At 35.1% G+C, this 20,434-nt stretch overlaps 1 protein-coding gene across 6 annotated transcripts in view; it reads right to left on the bottom strand.

Moving 5' to 3' along the window:
• AHCTF1 (AT-hook containing transcription factor 1) overlaps positions 1–20,434 on the bottom strand; it is an 84,577-nt gene that overhangs the window by 7,002 nt on the left and 57,141 nt on the right. For 4 of the 6 annotated variants that reach the window (XM_081486893.1, XM_081486889.1, XM_081486891.1 and 1 more), the window contains exons 24-33: positions 19,625–19,775; positions 19,019–19,169; positions 18,583–18,690; positions 15,284–15,476; positions 13,624–13,827; positions 12,539–12,953; positions 8,498–8,621; positions 6,477–6,562; positions 4,973–5,181; positions 1,632–3,465 (exon numbers count right to left, since the gene is read on the bottom strand). In XM_081486893.1, the coding sequence (XP_081343019.1) occupies positions 1,632–3,465; positions 4,973–5,181; positions 6,477–6,562; positions 8,498–8,621; positions 12,539–12,953; positions 13,624–13,827; positions 15,284–15,476; positions 18,583–18,690; positions 19,019–19,169; positions 19,625–19,775 (3,475 nt within the window). Of the gene's footprint in view, positions 1–1,631; positions 3,466–4,972; positions 5,182–6,464; positions 6,563–8,497; positions 8,622–12,538; positions 12,954–13,623; positions 13,828–15,283; positions 15,477–18,582; positions 18,691–19,018; positions 19,170–19,624; positions 19,776–20,434 lie in introns of all 6 variants that reach the window. The other 2 variants (XM_081486892.1, XM_081486888.1) reach the window with 1 other exon arrangement.

Here is a 20,434-nt window from a genome sequence, read left to right on the forward strand (position 1 = left end):
TTAATTTCTAATTTTCTGTGGCAGGCATGTATTATTTTTATTATAGAAAAAAGTTACAGTTAATATGTATATGGATGAAGAATGTAAAGCTAACAAAGATCAGAATTATTGAGGTGTTTGGCTATGATAGTCATGAGAAAAGTATAAAAGAATTGTTAATGACATTCTTCTACCATTCACTGCTCTTTTTCATGTTAACTTTTATCTAAAATAGTAGCCTAGTAAAGTTAGCTAAAATCTCACATATTTGGTCATTTCATTTTCCTCCATGGAAAGATAGGCATAACCACACTTTCCTAACAGCATGAATAAACCAAAATAAAACCCAAAATGTACTCAAAAATGGAGGATGGGATGGGAAAAAGGAATTCCTAATAACTACAGATTCACTTTTAAAACAAATGATCAAATCTATGGCAAAGCATCCTTTCCTAGGCTCTTATGTAAATATAACAACTTGCACGAATACAATATATTTAAAGAGGTTTTTGCACAGCGAATGCTGAAGACAGAAAATTTTAGTTTATGGATTTTTAAATGCCTTGTCTTTCTCTTGGCTTTCCTCAAGTCAGGAGGCAACTATACAGGATGTTCACCAATGCATTCATTAAAAAATACATGCAAGAGTTTAGTACAACAATAGTCACTCACTTTACTTCCAAGTCCCTAATTGGCTTTATCAGCACCTTTTTAGATCTTTTTTCTTAACCATCTCCCTCACTGAATTCTGCCCAACAATAAATCTTAAAAGCACGAATATACTGTACATCTGTTTATGTACTTTATGTATATCTCTGCTTTATACATGGGCTTCCCTGGTGGCTCAGACAGTAAAGAATCTGCCTGCAAGACAGGAGACATGGGTTCAATTCCTGGGTTGGGAAGATGCCCTGAAGGAAGGCATGGCAACCCACTCTAGTATTCTTGCCTAGAGAATTTCATGGACAGAGGAACTTGAGCGGGCTCCAGTCCACAGGACTGCAAAGCCTAGGACACGCCTGAGCGACTAACAGACACACTATACATAAAGAGTAAGAGACTTCACTCCTGTTGAGATGATATGAACTGTACCTATCAAACAATATAATTAAAAGCTCATATCATTAGTGAGGGAGGTTGGGCCTGCAGCCTTGCCAGTTCATGGACAACAAGAAATATGGATTTAAATAATTTCTGTATCATAATCGAGATAATTCTACTGCTGCTCCCCTTCAAGACAATTTGAAGTTGTGGACATCATATGGAATATGAGACAAAAATGAAGGTTCTATCTGGGGAAAAACCAAAACCAAGTCACTTATGATATAAGAACAGAATGAAGAGAAATGATCTTATTCTAAAAAAAATTAAACCTATGTCAAGTTAATTATAAGATTTAAAAAGTCACAGTGAAGCAGAAAATTCTTGAATCTAAAACTAAACTTTAAAATTAAAACATTAGTATTTTACTATTAAAAGATCAAAAAAGTTTTTTTCGGAAGGGAGAGGAATTCCCTGTAACTACAAATCATTTTTAGGAGATATGATCCAATAGTGCCTTAACAAAATCTAATCATGTTTGAACTGATTTAAGTTTAAGCTGAAGACTTTAAATGAGATGGAAATTATTCTTCAAATAGAAATAAAAGTACCTTTCTCTTTCCTTGGAATCTTTGACACAGGAGGAGAAAATAAAAAAGACTCATTTTTTGGTTCAGAAAGCTCCGGCAACAAGATGGCCTTGCTAGATCTAGTCCGTGTGCTACGGGAAGACTTAGTCAAAGCAACCGTAGCAAGCAATTTTTCTTCTTGGTCATCTGGCTCTTTGTGTGCCATTTCTTCATCTATGCACTTTTCTGGTATGGAACGTAATGAACGTTTTTGGCTTTGGTTTTCAGTCCTTTTTGTAAGCTTCTTCTTAGAGCTCATCACTACAGCAAGTTCCTCATTTGGCATGAAAACTGACTCTTCTAAAGTTGGTTTACCGACATCAGTATTTTCACTTTTAGCTGGGGTGTTTCTTGTGGATCTCCTTTGGATGCTGAGACTTTCTCTCTTCTTGAGAGTTTTTGCTTCCGTAACAGCCTTAGATTCTGCATCTTCAGATGGATTGATTTTTCTTGGTCTACCACGTTTCCTAGGTGTAGCAGGCGTACCAAAATCTGCTTGAACAGTCACCTGGGAGGAATCAAGTTTGGAATCTTCTATAACATCCAACGCACTAACTTCTTCCTTTTTAACCCTTTTACTACGTTGAATAGGCAGTTGTTGTTCAGCAGACTCCCCCTCTTGTTTATATCCTACACTTTCAGAAGCTTCTACATTACTACATCTCAATTTTCTGGTACTTCTGCTAGGACCTGCTGCTTTGCTGACTTTCAGATCATTTGTAACTTCAACACTTTCCTGATTTTCTACAGATTTAGTTCTTCTAGGAGTCCTTTTTGTAGCAGACGAAAGCTTAACTTCTTTTCTAAAAGAACTTTCTTCAGTTGCTGCTTCCAACAGCTGAGATGATTTTAACCTTCTTAATTCCCTACCTGGAGTAACTTGTAATTCTTGTTCCACAGAATTAGCATTTTCTAATGTATCTTGATTAACGTCTTTTTTTCTCCTTCCTCTCCTAGGAGTAATAGAATTTTGAGGTATTTGCTGGTTATGAGATACTCCTTTGTCATCAGAACAGGCACTTTCCAAAGCCCCTGCAATTTCTTTTGTTTTCCTAGTTTTCTTTGTAACTGAAAGCCCCAGCGTCTCAGGAGTAGCAACAGCTGCTGGCTCTTCCTGTTGTGCTGATTTGACATTAAGGTTTTGGACACGTCCTCTCTTGCGAGTTCTGGAGGAAATCATGTCATTAACCTCGCTGACATTTATAGTCACTGTACTTGTTTCCTGAACAGTCTTAATTGTAGAGTTGGCCAACTTGGTGGAACATATTACCTTTTGGCTTATTAAAGGTATGTTTTCTTGAATGGACTGTTCCATTGTATCTGAAGTAATTTCTTTACTTCTTGTGTCTTTAATTACATCTAATAAATTTTCTGCAATTGCTACTTTAATTGGTTCAGGCACATATGGTAATGTCTCTACCCTCTGGGACTCCTGATCACTATTTATAACAGATGGCAAATTTGCAACATGTCTGTGATTATCATTTTCCTCACTGCATACATGTTTTTCCTCAGTGGCTGCATTAGCTGCTTTAGCTAACACATCAGATGCTGCAGAATCATCTGTCTCTACTTCTCCTTCTTCACCTTCCAAAATCAAGGTAAAATTGCTCTGTGCCACAAAATGTTCTCCATCTACCTCAGCAATGTCACACTCAGCAGAGTCTTTATTATCAGGTAAGTCACAAAACTGTTGCTCAATGGTATCAAAATTGTATTGAAGCTTAAGAGTTCCTGAGGGATACAACTCATTAAATGAAAGATTCCTAGCCTCTTGTCCTGAATCTTGACCTTCAAGCTTTTCATGCTCAATTACCTAAAATGAATTAAAGATAAGAGACTGTTAACGTATATATTTTAACCTAAAGCATAAATTTTTTTAAAGACCATCTCACCCTTGGTGTATGAATTGTTAAACATAAACTACATCGATATGGCATATACTTATGGGTTTACTTTATTAAAATAGCCATTTAAGCAATCAGACTTTCTCACTCAGTCAAAATAACTAAATAGAAAAAGATCAAAATTCTGAATGGAATTAAAGTAGAAGTTTATATTTCCCTGGCTAAAAAAGACAGTATCAGCAAAAATGTTAAAAACTATTATGATGCTAACAGTTGCGATAATTAAGGACTTATTCTATTCTCACCCAAGGAAAAAAAAAATGAACTGGAGAAAAAGAAACAACCCCCAAACTATGTTCTAATGATAATTCCCAAATTACCTAACTAACCACACTTTTCCTAAATAGCATGATCCCCATAAGGTTGAAGAAGAGTTCACCTACATAAGCTCCCTTGGGCTAGACTCAATCCTCTTCCCTTTGCTGGGGCTGCATAAACCATGAAATTCCTAAGGCTTTCAAGTTCAGTACCTCTCTTGCAAGGGTTTGGTGGAAGAAGGAATGGTCCTTGCATTTACCTTTTGGTAAGGGAAGGGGAGAAAAAGGAGGAGGCAGAAAGTAACAGAGAGATCTCCTGACCAAGAAGGTAGAACATTACCACCCACCTAAACAATGACATTTTCCCATTCCCCACACAATCACTGAAAGACTGGAAATACCCAGAAATGAGGATTCCCATTTACATTATGCCCACAAATTTTTTTAGCTTCCTGGCTAAAGGAAAAGGGACTTTATCCATCTAATTCACAGTGAGAATATTCATGAAATTGAATATGGATAACCAAGACATTTTTAGGAGTTAAACTTCCCAACTACTCTACAATCATAAATAATTAGAAGAGACTGTTTTTCTTTATCTTAAATTCACTTATCATGGAAAACTTACTTGTTGATAATAAAATAGATTTGGTGGGATTTTTAGGAAACGTAAGTCATATTAAATAGCAAAAAATCCCACCTTTCTGGAGTATATAAGAAGTTAAACCCCAGGCAGCAGAATATCATTTTCCCACAAATATGAAGGGAGGGGAGATGGTAGAGAATTCTATTTAACTGTACTCAACTATTTTCAGATATATGTGCTGGATAGTTTTGATGTCATGCATGTTTCAAGAGTAGCTAATATCTGTTTTCTTATGGCTAAAAGACCTTTCATTTGAACTGGATACTGAGTGAAATTTATTAAAACTGTGACTTCTTTAACATAGTCTTTTGGTTTTCATGAAACCAATTTCTTAAAGGATGATCTCTATAATTCCACAATGTATTTTATATACTTTTTCAAACACAGATTTTTATAAAGGGATTTCTATATAGTAGTGAAATACATGAATACATTACATTAGAGCTATGGTTTGAAACCTAACTAAACCAACACTGAGAGACTGACAAAGAAATAAAAAATTATTTTTTTTACATGAATTTCTTGAGTATCAGGAGGATCATCAGAAATTGGAGGCTTTTCTTCTGGTAAGTCAACACTTGCTTTTAGTACATCAGATTCTATTTCATGATCTTCTTTTAAGTTCAACTCTACTTCCTGGTCAAGCCTATGTTCAGAGACCATAGGGCTTTCAGAGGTAACAGGCCCAGATCTTCCACTATCACCAGGGACTTCGGCCATGGCTGAAAAAAAAAAAAAAGTTAATCTTCCATGATTGAAGCTAAACAAAAAGATACATACACAACTGGGTAAGCAAACAGAAGGGGAAAGGCTGCATTGCACTCAATGTTTCCTTGAACAACTGTCAAGAGTGTCAAAACGTTTCTAACATTTTCGAAGAGGAAAAGCCTATGGGGATCTATACATTACTCCTCCTTCATCAGTATCCACTCACTCAGTTTAGACAATACATATTTGCTTTGCAAAAAGATAAAATATAGAAGATGAAAAATCCCTCCCTTTCAGCTTCCTGTCTACCAAAGTTTTGTATATTTAGCACTCAGAGGCCATATTTGGATTTAAGAGTTTGCGAATGACACAAAACCCAAATCATCTCAAGGGGGTGAGGGGAGGGAGAGATGAATTTACCATATAATGTTTAACAAAAATCTATTAAAAAAACTCACACTTTTAACAGATAATCAGGCACTGCTTATAAAGTAAATAGAAAGGTTTTTCCACCTGTCAGTTCAGCAAAGAGAAATGGGAAAATATGCATTTCCTCTCCAATCATCAGTGTATGAAAGAAGTGAACAACCTTTATTGGAAAAAACAATAAAATATTAAAAACCTGTGCACAACTGTTGACCTAGCAAGGCCATGTTTGGGAATCTATGTGAAAGAAATACTGACACAGAACATGCAAAGATGTATATACAGTAATATTCACTGTAGAAATGAATTAGCAAAACAAACTCATCTCTGTATAGCAGTGTCTGAGAGGAGACACTCAAAAAAAAAAAAAAAGGAAGGAAGGAAGAAGAAAAACAATTCACTGGGGGAAAAAAAGTCAAATGAATTCCATATATCTGTTAATCTTCCCTGGAGCAAATTCAGACGTTTGTGATTATTTTCTAATAACAATAAGCCAATCTTGGCTGTAAATTATCACAAACACAGAATAAATATGGAAGTAACCCTGTGTAGATACCTGAACTCAAAAGGTCAAAAAACAAGTGTACAGTCTTGGGTGGGGACTGGTAATTTACTTTTTTCCTCTTTAAATATGTCCACAAACACCATTCTAAGACTTCTACTGTTAGGACTACAGAGTGTTTTATAAGCAACCAACTGCTCTGATAGCTGACACGCTTCCTCAGAATTCTATTTTTAGCTAGGGAAACAACTGGAGAGGCACAACAGATAACAGTCTGGATTGTTATCCAGATTCTTTTGCCCTAAGAATAGAACACTCTTTAGACAAAACACTAAAGTGAAATGATTCTGAAGTCAAAATAATACAAACATTTATTGTTACCTGCTCTAATTGCAGAAGTACAGGTTTCAACAGAGACCAGTCCTTCATCTAAAACAGGTACTGTGGACTTCACGGTGAGGAGTTCCCTTCAGGAACAGAAACATATACTTCAGTGTGTAAGAAGATCCCATCTGCTCTGACCTGCTTTAACCCTACCCCAACTCCTACTTCTCCCTCTACTGATGAAAACCAAGGTTCAGAGAATATACAACGCAAGTTCATTCTGAATAATACTATATAATTTACAAGTGAATTTAGAAACAAGTAATGTATTTGTTTTTCTTATTTTCTAATATTTTACTTTGTTGAAAACAATGGCATAACCTTAAACTACAAATAAAATGATTTTAAAATGCTGGTCAGTATAAATTACATGGATGTCAATTTTTAATTACTGGTGGCCACATTCTTCAAATAAATCCATCAAATATTATGGACATTTTCCCTATATACTCAGTGGATTCAATATTTTAAGGCCAACTGGAAAAAGTATGATAAATGACTCAGAATGGGAGACCAATGTGACCTCTATTAATCTACTTGACAAAAGTTTTCTAGGAAGATGTTGACAGTGGTTCCTTTGTATTCTGAGGTGGCCTTCCCTGAAGCCAACTAAAGCATGCTGATTTTTAAAATGGGACAAATAAATTATAAAGTTCAAGAAAAAGTATGCACTTGGAATATGCACACATTTATTTACAGGTATATTTGTAAGACTGATCTAAACACAGTATTTACAGTAAGGATAAGAACCAACAACCAAATAAGTTTACATTTAAAAAGGAACTAGCTTGCCAAGATGTTGAATATTAGCTTAGATTGTCACTGATGAATGCCAAGTTTCCGATCAAGTGACTGCTTTTTGATTTGTTGTTGTTGTAATCCACTGAACCCATTATAATTTATACTAATTTTCATTAAAAATTTTAAAACCTTAGAATTAAACAACAATCTTGATGATCCTTTCATACTGTTTTCTCCCTCCTTTTCCATGAAGGATTGGCAAAGACTGCAGTTATCACGATATTCTCTCAGAAGTGAAGAATATGACTGAGTTCAATGTATGAGAGGTGATGATTATAATACTGATTTTTTTATGGGCGGTTTGTGAAATCACTCTTAGGACTTACAGTGAAGCATTTACAGTATCTTAAAGTGTCATGTTTTATGTGGGTTAATCTAAGTAAATTATACCCTTACAACTTCTTGATAATTGAAGCTGCAACTTTTTATTGTATTCTCTACAATAGCATTACTCCAAAGTGCTGATATACAATGTGTCCAATCTTGCAATGAGATAAGGAGTTTATGCCAGAAGGTCAATCATTACCCTCAATGATTAGTTCAGCTAACTTCCAAAAAGGCTACTGATAAGTATTTTAATAGAAACTGCTATCTTACTGCAGACCATAAAGTCTTCAGCAACTGGCATCAACTTTACCAGTCCACACTTGAAGTAGCATTGTCCTACATCACCTAGTATACTAGCTGAATGTGTAAGTGCTAAATGAAACTGAAGAAATGGGAGTATAATAGTTCAAGCTGTCACTGAAAAACAATAACTTCTAACTTGAGTCTTGTAGCAATCAAATGGCAAGGATCAATACTGCCTCTGAACCATCTCCCTTATGATCTGCCTTGGTTCTACAGGATACATACCAGATTACTCTGAGACCACTGAAAGCAGGAGAGCATGGAAGGATGTGTGGCTGTAAGCGAAACTTTTGTTTTTCAACAAAAATAATATTCTTTGGTGATTCTAAAGAGTTCTGCCTCAATTCATCATGTCTCTATATGTTTAGGAAACATCTGGTATCATTTCATAATAATTACTAAATAACACTGAGCTGTACAAATGAACTTCTTACATAACAGAATACAGTACCGAAATGGAAATGACAGAGACAAAGAAAGATCTAAATAAGAGCTAATCTATGCATGGAACAAATCCCAATATTTACTACTGCTTCACAGCTTCATTAAACTTTTATCAATATTTGAAATTTTCTCTATAAACTTACTCTTCACGAACTGATGGTACACAAAGAGAAGCTTCAACTCCTTGAATGGGGCTTAAGTGATTTAATTCCGAAAGTACGCCCTCCACAACTAAGCCATCCTTTGTTTCTGCATCTTCTAAAGTGCCTGTAAATCATACAGTTAAGAACATATATATTTACTAAATGTTCAGCAATTACTTACAGTCTTGGCCTATTACTTTTTAACAAGTTGTTGGGTCTGCTTTTTGGTAAACTTTTAGTTTATTCCTTTGGTATCAGACTGCCAGTTCCTTCTAATTCTCTGAGCCTAGGCCAAACCCTACCCCAACCCCCTCTTTCATCTACAACTAATACTTTTGGCTTAATGGATTAGTAACTAGCTGAGCTAGTAAGATTCAAATCTAGCTGATTTCACTCTAAAGTCTGTGTTATATAATCCCCCCCATAAAACAATAAAATGTCTATTTGAGACTGCCTCATCATTTTAGGACTAATGAATGAAAATACTATATTCATTCAAAGGACTGATGCTGAAGCTAAAGTTCCAATACTCTGGCCACCTGATGTGAAGAACTGACTCATCTGAAAAGATCCTGAAGCTGGGAAAGACTGAAGGTGGGAGAAGGGGATGACCGAGTATGCGATGGCTGGATGGCATTACTGACTCAATGAGTTTGAGTACTGAGTAGACTCTGGGAGTTGGTGATGGACAGGGAAGCCTGGCGTGCTGCAGTCCATGGGGTCGCAAAGAGTCAGACATGACTGAGCAACTGAACTGAGTGAAAATACTGCCAATAACATCCTTGTCAAACAGTTACCATTCAAATATTTTAGTGGAACACAGCACATCAAAAGAGTATGTAAACTTCTAAAGATACGCTATTTATAAAGACAGTCCTAAATTCTTACATTACGATTATACAGTGGAAGTGACAAACAGATTCAAGGAATTAGATCTGATAGACAGAGTGCCTGATGAACTATGGATGCAATTTCATGACACTGTACAGGAGGCAGGGATCAAGACCATCTCCAAGGAAAAGAAATGCAAAAAGGCAAAATGGTTGTCTAAGGAGGCCTTAAAAATAGCTGTGAATAGAAGAGAAATGAAGGGCAAAGAAGAAAAGGAAAGATATACCTATTTGAATGCAGAGTTCCAAAGAATAGCAAGGAGAGATAAGAAAGCCTTCCTCAGTGATCAATGCAAAGAAATAGAGGAAAACAATAGAATGGGAAAGTCTAGAGATCTCTTCAAGAAAATTAGAGATACCAAGGGAACATTTCATGCAAAGATGGGCTCAATAAAGGACAGAAATGGTATAGACCTAACAGAAGCAGAAGATATTAAGAAGAGATGGCAAGAATACACAGAAGAACTATACAAAAAAGATCTTCATGACCCAGATAATCATGATGGTGTGATCACCAACCTAGAGCCAGACATCCTGGAACACGAAGTCAAGTGGGTCTTAGGAAGCATCACTACAAACAAAGCTAGTGGAGGTGATGGAATTCCAGTTGAGCTATTTCAAATCCTCAAAGATGATGCTGTGAAAGTGCTGCACTCAATATGCCAGCAAATTTGGAAAACTCAGCAGTGGCCACAGGACTGGAAAAGGTCAGTTTTCATTCCAATCTCAAAGAAAGGCAATGCCAAAGAATGCTCAAACTACCGCAAAACTGCACTCATCTCACACACTAGTAACGTAATGCTCAAAATTCTTCAAGCCAAGCTTCAACAGTACGTGAACTATGAATTTCCAGATGTTCAAGCTGGATTTAGAAAAGGCAGAGGACCCAGAGATCAAACTGCCAACATCCGTTGGATCATCGAAAAACCAAGAGGGTTCCAGAAAAACATCTACTTCTGCTTTATTGACTATGCCAAAGCCTTTGACTGTGTGGACCACAAAAAACTCTGGAAAATTCTTAAAGAAATGGGAATACCAGACTACCTGACCTGCCTCTTGAGAAATTGGTATGCAGGTCAGGAAGTGGACATGGAACAACAGACTGGTTCGAAATAGGGAAAGGAGTACGTCAAGGCTGTATATTGTCACCCTGCTTATTTAACTTATACGCAGAATACATCATGAGAAACGCTGGGCTGGATGAAGCATAAGCTGGAATCAAGACTGCCGGGAGAAATATCAAGAACCTCAGATATGCAAATGACACCACCCTTATGGCAGAAAGTGAAGAACTAAAGAGTCTCTGATGAAAGTGAAAGAGGAGAGAGAAAAAGTTGGCTTAAATTCAACATTCAGACAACTAAGATCGTGGCACCTGGTCCCATCACTTCATAGAAAATAGATGTGGCAACAGTGGAAACAGTGAGAGACTTAATTTTTTTGGGCTCCAAAATGACTGCAGATGGTGACTGTAGCCATGAAATTAAAAGATGCTTACTCCTTGGAAGGAAAGGTATGACCAACCTAGACAGCATATTAAAAAGCAGAGTCATTACTTTGCCAACAAAGGTCCGTCTAGTCAAGGCTATGGTTTTTCCAGTGGTCCTGTATGGATATGAGAGCTGGACTATAAAGAAAGCTGAGCACCAAAGAATTGATGCTTTTGAAGTGTGGTATTGGAGAAGACTCTTGAGAGTCCCTTACATTGCAAGGAGATCCAACTAGTCCATCCTAAAGGAAATCAGTCCTGAATATTCACTGGAAGGACAGATGCTGAAGCTGAAACTCCAATACTTTGGCCACCTGATGTGAAGAACTGATTCATTTGAAAAAACCCTGACGCTGGGAAAGATTGAAGGCAGGAGGAGAAGGGGACGACAGAGGATGAAATGGCTGGATGGCATCACTGACTCAATGGACATGAGTTTGAGTAGCCTCCGGGGGTTGATGATGGACAGGGAGGCCTGGTGTGCTGCAGCCCATGTGGTCACAAAGAGTCGGACACGACTGAGCAACTGAACTGAACTGAAATTCTTAGAGCAATTAATAATGTGTATGTTTATTAAATAAAGACAACATTAGCCACAACTTCACTGGATTCACATTTTAAGAAACCTTAGTTCAGCTCAGGCAGAAAATACTTTCCCAAAGAAACCACTATGACACACATTTTTACACTGGTTTTACAGATTTAAAGATGGGAATTATCTTTAAATTAAAGCTTGTTAAATCTGTGTAGGAGTAAGAAAGATAAAAATGGACTAGGTTTTCTGATCCACCAATTCTAAGCCAAGTCTCTCCCCTTTCTTGTGTTCCACTGGTTCCTACTGTGTCCCCCAGCAGAGCAATTATCAAACTGCACTGTACACACTTGTTTGATATAATACACAATCCACTCCAGTAATCTTGCCTGGAGAATACCATGGACAGAGGAGGCTGGCAGGCTACAGTCCATGGGGTTGCAAAGAGTCAGGCATGACTGAGCAACTATCACTCATTCACTAGACTTTAAATTACAAGCAGGCAGGTGCCACGTCTACTTAGTTTATCCTTAACATCTAGCGCATTTTTATTCTTTATCCTCTACTTTATTTATCCTTAACACCTAACACATACAAAGCAGGACCCTGTCCACTGCACAAGATTAGGGACTCAAACATTTTTTGATAAATGAATATAAAGACAATAAATTCATGGGTCTTTGGACATTTATTTTCACTTTCTAGTGATTATTATGGAGGTAGGGATGGAGAGCAGAATGAACTTCGTGTTTTCTGAGCAGCTTTCTATAAAGTTGAGGCTGCTGGATGGGTAAGTTAATCTAGTCTGTAAAGGTAGTAGTATTATTTCTCATAACTATAGGAAGACCTTAAGTCACATTGATATTTGACATTGCTTCCTTAATCATTACTGTTCTTTTCTAAATTTCATTTCCAAATGAAAATAGAACACACATGAAGTTCTCCTCTCCTCAAACATACTTATAATGAAAGTTTGTAAGTGGAAAGAATAAGATATGTGTCCTATGGCTAGAACCTATTGTGCTATGATCATGTAATTATTTAACCCTGTTGCTTTTCTTATGTTAAAAAAACTTCTATTACAAATTGGATATCAATGGCCATTTTAAATATCTGGGATGAGTCCTTACCCATTTGTTTCTCTGGCTCTGGAGGAGTTACTTCTGGTTCAAATGTATCTTTATTACTGTTCTTCTCAGTCTGTTCAGTTAAATTAGTAATCAGTTCAGTGGAAGAACTCACTGACTTAGAGGCTATCAAAATATCTTCAAAGTCTTCTGGTAATGGAGCATCCTGATACTCTAAGGTAGTCTGGTCTGATCTGGTGGAAGTATTGCTATTTTCTACGCTCACGTCCAGTTTCTCCAAACTTTGTGAAGTTGTATCCTGTGACCTGACATCCATTTCTTGATGGTCCTTTTCAGGGCTATCCAGGGGAAAAGATGTTGTCTTATCTTTGTTCTTCAGCCATTCAGTTTCTGCTGGAACTCCACATTTATGTAAAGATGCAGTAATAAATGTTTTTGCTTTGCTGTCATCTACAGTCTATTAAGTAAAGAGTTTGGAGAAAAATAATTTTACTAGTAAAAATCAGTTAAGTCTAACTTGTCTATCCCAATCATACTCACCTTTTCCATGTTCTGTTTATCTCCAAATTCTCTTCTCCATCAAAATTTACTTACTCTAATTCCATTCTCCTCAGACTGATGATTAAAAGTTAATGACTGTTAATGATTCTCTAATTGGTAATAGGTCAGTACTCCAAAAGACTAAAATACAGAATAGGCAAGATGCCCAATAACTACCAATGGGTTCCTATTAACCTACAGTGAAGCTCTAAAGACATACCTTCCCAAATAGACAACAAACTAGGAACTTACTAACAGAAGCAGTACAATACAGGTTAAAAAACAAAGATATTACAAAACAAACAAACAAAACAAACCATGGATCTTAATTCCAGTCCCATTTCTTCCATCAAATAACTATGTGGTTATAGACAATTTAACTTGGTGCTTCTAGCCCTATTTCCTTCACCTGTAAATGATAGGTTTGGCTTAGTCAAGGCCCTAAAGTTTCTCTCTGAACTAACATTTTCTGATTTTATGACTATCTGCAAGACTGTATATAAAAATCTATAGTGATATCATTTACATTGATAGGAGCTTAACATATTCTTATTAAATCCTTTTGTTCCAACTATTATTAAACTTACTCCAGCAGTCCATTTTGTGGTTATGCCTTCTTCCATGAACGAAATTCTAGTTTCTTTGAGTCGTAAAGGAGGAGTAAGAGATCTTCCAGGCGACAGAGAGGGAGATGCTAAAGGTGTTGTTCGAAGACCAGACCTTAGGATGGATTGAGGAGTAAATTCGGCAAATCCAGAGGAAGTAACTGACATAGCCAAAGTCTTAGCTTTCTATGACACAGAGCAAATGGAATTCACCATTAGTGTTTGTAAAAGACACTTATGTAAGGACAGACAGAGCCAAATGAGTGGCAATGGTGACTATATTCTCATCTCCAATAAACACATCAATAATAAGTATTATTATAGATTACTGGAAAGAAAACATAAAATTCTACTCAGAGCTATTTATAAGGCTACAAAACATAAATTTGCATCCATAATCATTCTAAACCTTGATTATGCCCAGGTTTAAGTCCAACTTAAAAAATAAAGTGCTGAGATAAGATAAATTATTTAACTATTGCTTAGAACACTTTAATAGGTGAAAGAGATGATACTATGTGATGAACAGAACCTAGTTTAATTATAGCAAGCTAATCTAAATTAGTAAGACTGACTTTAAGAATGTTTTAGAAAAAAATATAATTTCATTACATGAATCCAATAGTAACTGAATTATTTATGAGAATTCTGATGGTTTATTACAATGATTACAAATAATTAGCAGATGAACTAGTTAGCAGAAACAATTTCCTCACTTAACCTCTCCTCTAAAGGACTTGTAAACAAATTACTAGATCCTATTAGATTATTAAATTCCATTAGATTCATCATAAGATTATATTGATTTTCTTCCTAGATTCTTTTTGGTAGCAAGTACAAAATTACTCCCTCATTTAATTTCATTTGAACTTAACTGCAGCGAATATAAAATGTGTTTTTCTATAGAAAAAAAAAAAGTTAGAAATACTATACTGTATAGTAAATATCAGGAACTTAATCTTAGCAACCACCTTTTCAATTTCTTTTAATAACTATTTTAGGAATAGCATTTATTGAAGTATCTTTCATCCAGTTTAAAAAATAAGAATTCCTTGGCTTCACTTTAAATGCTGGTGATCCAGAAACAATTAAGGAAAAAATAAATAAAAAGTTCTGGGACTCAATCCAGAATACTGGACAAGGAACTTGCAGACAACATATGTGAAAATGGCTTTCCAACAGGAAGGTCAAAGTCCACTGTTATCAGTCATCACAAGTTTAGCTGTGGTTTCTCTGCTAGTAATTTATCAGAAAGGGTGAAGGAAAAAGCAATTTCCTACTGATAGTAGGGAAGAGTAACAATAATTTTACTGAAGGAGCTAGAATTTTAAAATAAAATTTAAAAAAATACTAAGAATGAGAAAGCATTTGATAAAAGAAATAATAGCAAAATGGTATCAGATATTAAAAAAAAAAAAACACAACAAGAACATGAAAGCTTTTTTTCCAAAGAAAAAAGGCTAATTTATAATACAGTAAGCATTTTGGAAACATATTCACAGAAAAAGGGAAAATAAAGGCTTAAAACACCTATTACCCAGAGATGTCAATTATAAATAGTTTTATTTCTCTCTGCTATTCGTAAGGAACTTCCTAGCTTCACTATGAATGCTGGATGCTAGATAAGTAATATAATACTTACCTTAACAACAAGAGGAGTTTCAAGTAAATGTAATTCTGAAGCCCTGGAGTTATTCTGACATGATCCTTTTAATTGTGAACTTACTGGCAATGAACTAGATGCCAGGGACCAAGGAGACCTTGTGGGGCTTTGCTGAATAAACTCCAAACACTGAGAAGGCTGGGGGACAGGATGAACAACCAAATCCAGCAGTCTGTAATCACAGTGTACATATAAATAGAAAAATCCTGGTAACTTATTTGAGTTATACTGAAGAAACAAAAAGAATTAGTATCCCATTTAATTATGCAAACTTCTATATTCACTGGTAAATATGATAACCATATGAAAATATAAATTCAGACAAGTATATTACTGTCTGTAATGCCACCCTCAGTTTCAAAAAATCAGAATTAATTCAGTAGTGAAAAAAGAGAATTATGAAACCTAGATAGCAATTTGATCATGCTCCCCACCCCCTAAAAGGAGTTATAGCCCTCCTCCCTCCCTTAACCAATATTTACTGAGCCCTTCTACGTGCCAAGCATTTATTTTCAAATGAAGACAAACTGTTAATGATTCAAGCACTCAAGAAAACAAGGTAATGCTTCCCTAACAAGCCATTCACTGCAATTCACTTTCATCAACACAGAAATTCCTTTCACCTCCATGTAATGTACATAATGAATACTGGTTTATTTACCTTTATAGTTCTGATCACTACACTTAGCAACCAAAGGAAATGTTAATTTTCTCAAATTAATGAGGTTAGTAGCAAAAGAGAATCCCAGGACTATAGTCAATTTTTTTTTTTCTACAGTGTCCTGGACATTCTTATCATATCAAATGATCAAAATGATCTCATTGATGACTTGTATTAAGTATGCATAGTCCAAACAGCTTAAAAACCTAATTTACAAATAAATAATATAAACTTAAAAGTGACATTTTCAGATTACAACTTTCGTGGACCATTTATAAACATATGGTCACTCCTTTCCCAATTTCCTAATAGTTTATTTTATGGCTACATTCCTAGCAACAAAAACACTACCCCAAGATGCCTAAGTGATTCAGCTGAGAATAACCAGAAAAGTACATTTGGTGCCCAGAAATAATAATTTCTTGCTGCTATGGCTTCTTTGCCATTCTATCCTTTAAGTTCAAGATTTTTGCTACGAGAGATGGCACACCAACAGAAATCACAGGTGCTTCAAGACAACTTATTATGCGGTGGGGAAATAATTACAGGAAGTATTTGCTTCCTCTAAATACAGCATCTTTGCATTTGTTATTCTGTACTAAGCACAGCTCTGAGATTTCTACCAAACTAAGGATATTCAATCAGGTTGCTAGACATTTCTTTCTCTATTGTCTTCTGATTCTTCTTTCCTTTTCTACTTCATTGGCATTCAAATTATGTATTTGTAAACTTTTGCTCACTTTTTTATTGAACCATCCCAAATAGGTATTTTGTTAAATGTCTTGCATTGGGCTGAAATTTATGTTTAAGGTGCCTATTTAGGAATGATTATTTCTCAAAAGCAAGGTCTGTGCAACAAATGGTATACCTACTGTGTAAAAGCAAAATTCTTATACTAACAAGACTTGATGCGTTTAAGTTATAATTAAAAAAGATACCAAGAAAAAAATTTTTGATTCTGCTTTCTGAAGAAAGTGTTAAATATCACATTAGGTCTTTTATTTCCTCAACAACTTTTGGACCATGATCCAAGTAAGTAATGCATTTTAGATTATACACATATACAAAACATGAATTACATAAAACAGCATTTAGCCCTACTATATTCAGTGCCCATTGATATTATACATGCTAAGCCACAATCCATTAAATTTTACTTACACTAATGCACACCCAATTTGAAAAATAAGAAGCAAGAAGTGGAATGATTTTTATAAAAAGTAAATATTCACACTTCAATCAGCTCTATTCCACATGCGTTAACACTGGCTTTAAAGGATTCTCATAATAGTCCTTAGGCCATTAGTAGGCCTTGAACACTTATCGCTCCCTTCTTGAATTGCAGACCTATTCAAGTACAAAGGAACTGAGAAAAAGTGACTTGCGGGAAAAATACCAAAACTATTGATAAAAAAAACCATGTCAGTGATAATGACTTCTACTTGAAGCAACCTTCTCACCATCTCCTTATGGTAATAAAGGAAAAGAACCTCAATTTAATAAAATCTAACCCAAAAAAAGGAAAATCCTTTCATGATTTGAAAAGATGTCCATTATGTATACTACAAATGGGTTGAGCCCAACTGTTTTTAAGTTACTAACTTATTCTGAGTAACTTTATTCTTAGTATCATAAATTCAGATAACTATTTCCACAAAATTATGTCATTTTGTCATGGATAAATTGTAAGTCAAAAATTTTCAACAATTACGGTCATATTATTAAAGAGAAAGAATCATTACATTAAGAGATACTTTTTGTACTCTGCTATTGATGATTATGAACACTTCTCAACTCTCCAATGCTCTTAAATAAAATAAGCAATCCCAGTTCCATCTTGGATGCAAAATTTCAATTTAACTATTTACTTTTCTAATAACCATAGGTTTAAGAAATAAAAGCATTATTGTACTGAAGCCACTTAAGACATTTTAGTAGGCTCAGTTAAACAGAAGCAAGTTTTAAGACACCAACCAAGTTTAGCTGGGATTTATAAAAAATAACCTTCATTCACCAGTCTGAATCAGAGAGATTAAAGAAAACAAATTAATAATTTATTTTGCTTATGATTTTAATAAAACAAAGTTTTCTTTAAGCAGTCTAAAATCATTAAGCAAAAATTTTAAGTAGATTATTAGCTGATGTAAAATTCCTTAAAATTACTATAAAACTGCCCAAATTATTTTTAACAGTATTTATGAAAACTTTAAAGGTAATTTTAAAATTATAGTGTAATTATTAAGTATCATCTCACACTGGTCAGACTGACTATCATCAAGAAGTCTTCAAATAATAAAAGCTAAAGAGGGTATGGAGAACAGGGAACCTCTTACACTGCTGGTGGGAATGTAAATTGGTATAGTCACCATGGAAAACAGAATGGAGCTTCCTTAAAAAATATATAATGGACATATATATATAATATATTTATATTATATATATATATATATAAATGGAATTAGTCAAAAAAAGGAATGAAATATTGCCATTTATAAGCAACATGGATGAACCTAGAGAATACCATTACTAAGTGAAGTAAGTCACATTAAGACAAATATCTTATCAGTGTAACTCTTGTCTAACACTGTCTTTTAAAAGTGGTTAAATAAATTCTTACCTAGAAATTCTTTGTGATGCCTTTGTAATTGGTGTTCCAACAAATGCCTCAGGCAGCTCTGGATCTGGGAGAGAATATACTACAGGAGATGGTTCCTCTACTTGAGGACTACAGAGAAAATAAAAATTTAACTTTTGATTATGTATCACAAAGAAGACTAAATTATCTACACAAACACTGTAAGAAGGTGAGGTTGGATGGGAGGGGGGCTTTCTTTTTTTTACCATGTATATTTCTGCTTATTTACAAATAACAATGAACATAACTGGTTTCAAATTTAAGAACAAAGAATGTTCTTGCAAGAAAAGTAGATGACACAAAACATTTTTCCTACATACACTAATAAGCTCTAAGGCTGGACTGTTTATGAAAGCAGCTGATAACCCTGGGAAGATTAACAAGTAGCATGATTGTAAAAGGTGTAAGAAAAACATACCTATTGTAGACAGAGATGCTATTTTCAGGTTCATTACTTGCCCAGACCTCTCCAATTTTAGATAACACATTATTGATGAAAGTAGATCTTGTTAACACAGTCCCGGTTACAGCCTGCTTTGGAACTGCTGATAATGGTTTTGGTCTAGAAACTGTGAAACAAAAAAAGGTAGTATTTAATTTCACCTCTAACACCAGGATTTTAAAGTAGACTAATATGGCAAAGTGGAGAAAACAAAACATGAGTAGTTAAAATTATATTTGGTTTAGCAATATCTGTGCAGAAATTTACCAGTTTTGGCTTTTAGGAGATGGTGAAATAATTATGCTACACGTTTTCTAAAAGTTAGCAGTCTTCAAATGAAATCAAAAGAATTCTGTCACTCTGTACTAAATACACTAGAAAGTTTGAAAGTTCCAAGGAAGCTTTCGATTTCTTGGGATAGAACCACCAGTAAAAAATCAAACAAACAAAAAACCACAAAGCATCACTGTGATGAATCAAAGCAAAATTGAGCTAAACAGAAGATAACAAAGGTTTCAGAAGATAATCATTCAATGTCTTTTCTAGCGCAATATTTTAGGACATTTTTCAACAAAATCTTACCTTCTCGAAAAACTGATGATGCTGACAGACGGTAAGGCTTTGCACGCTCAACGGCTAATTTTCGCTGGACTCGAGGAAGAATTTTCCCATATTGGTCTATTATAGAATTTCGAGTCATTGATCTCTCTCGCAAACGAGGATCACGATCATTCTATAGAACATAACATAACTGGTAAAAATTTAGTCTTCAAAAATGTTAGGTGCTATGTTTATTATTTACTATTTAAAATATAATTATGAATACACAAGATTACCTTCCTCCTTTCTACATACCCATTCTTCCAAACCAAAGACATCATACACACAACTTAACTGCTTCATCAATTCTTCCCCGTCAATAAATTCCAAGTCTCTCCTTCCCAGCCTTGATTATTCACAACTAATAAAAGCAATGATTTTCATTTACTAAGCAACATGTTCCATCACACACACCTCTGCGCATCCTCAAGAAAGATACTGTCATTTTACAATTAAGGAAACCAAGGTTCAGAGTGTGTTCCAAGCACACAGAGCCAATGAACAATTAGTTCAACCCCTAAAGTCCATGCTTTTTGCACTACTTATTTCCTACTGTTGTCCTCTACCAATTGCTATTTTCCCTGAGTGAGTAGTTAGTCTGGCAAGACTGTGGGCAGGTACCTAAACAGAAATGGCATATATAAAAGAATTGGATAAGTAACAACAAACACCCTGTTTGTCAATTCTGCTACAGAAAGTAAGGATTTTCTAAACTCAAGATTATACAAAGCTCAGTGATTACCAACTACAAGCTCTTATATAATGCAGTCATCTGTTTTCCCAATTCTCTTG

Source organism: Giraffa tippelskirchi, chromosome 5, assembly GCF_054371585.1.
Source record: "Giraffa tippelskirchi isolate mGirTip1 chromosome 5, T2T-mGirTip1v1.2.pri, whole genome shotgun sequence".
Classification (NCBI taxonomy): domain Eukaryota; kingdom Metazoa; phylum Chordata; class Mammalia; order Artiodactyla; family Giraffidae; genus Giraffa; species Giraffa tippelskirchi.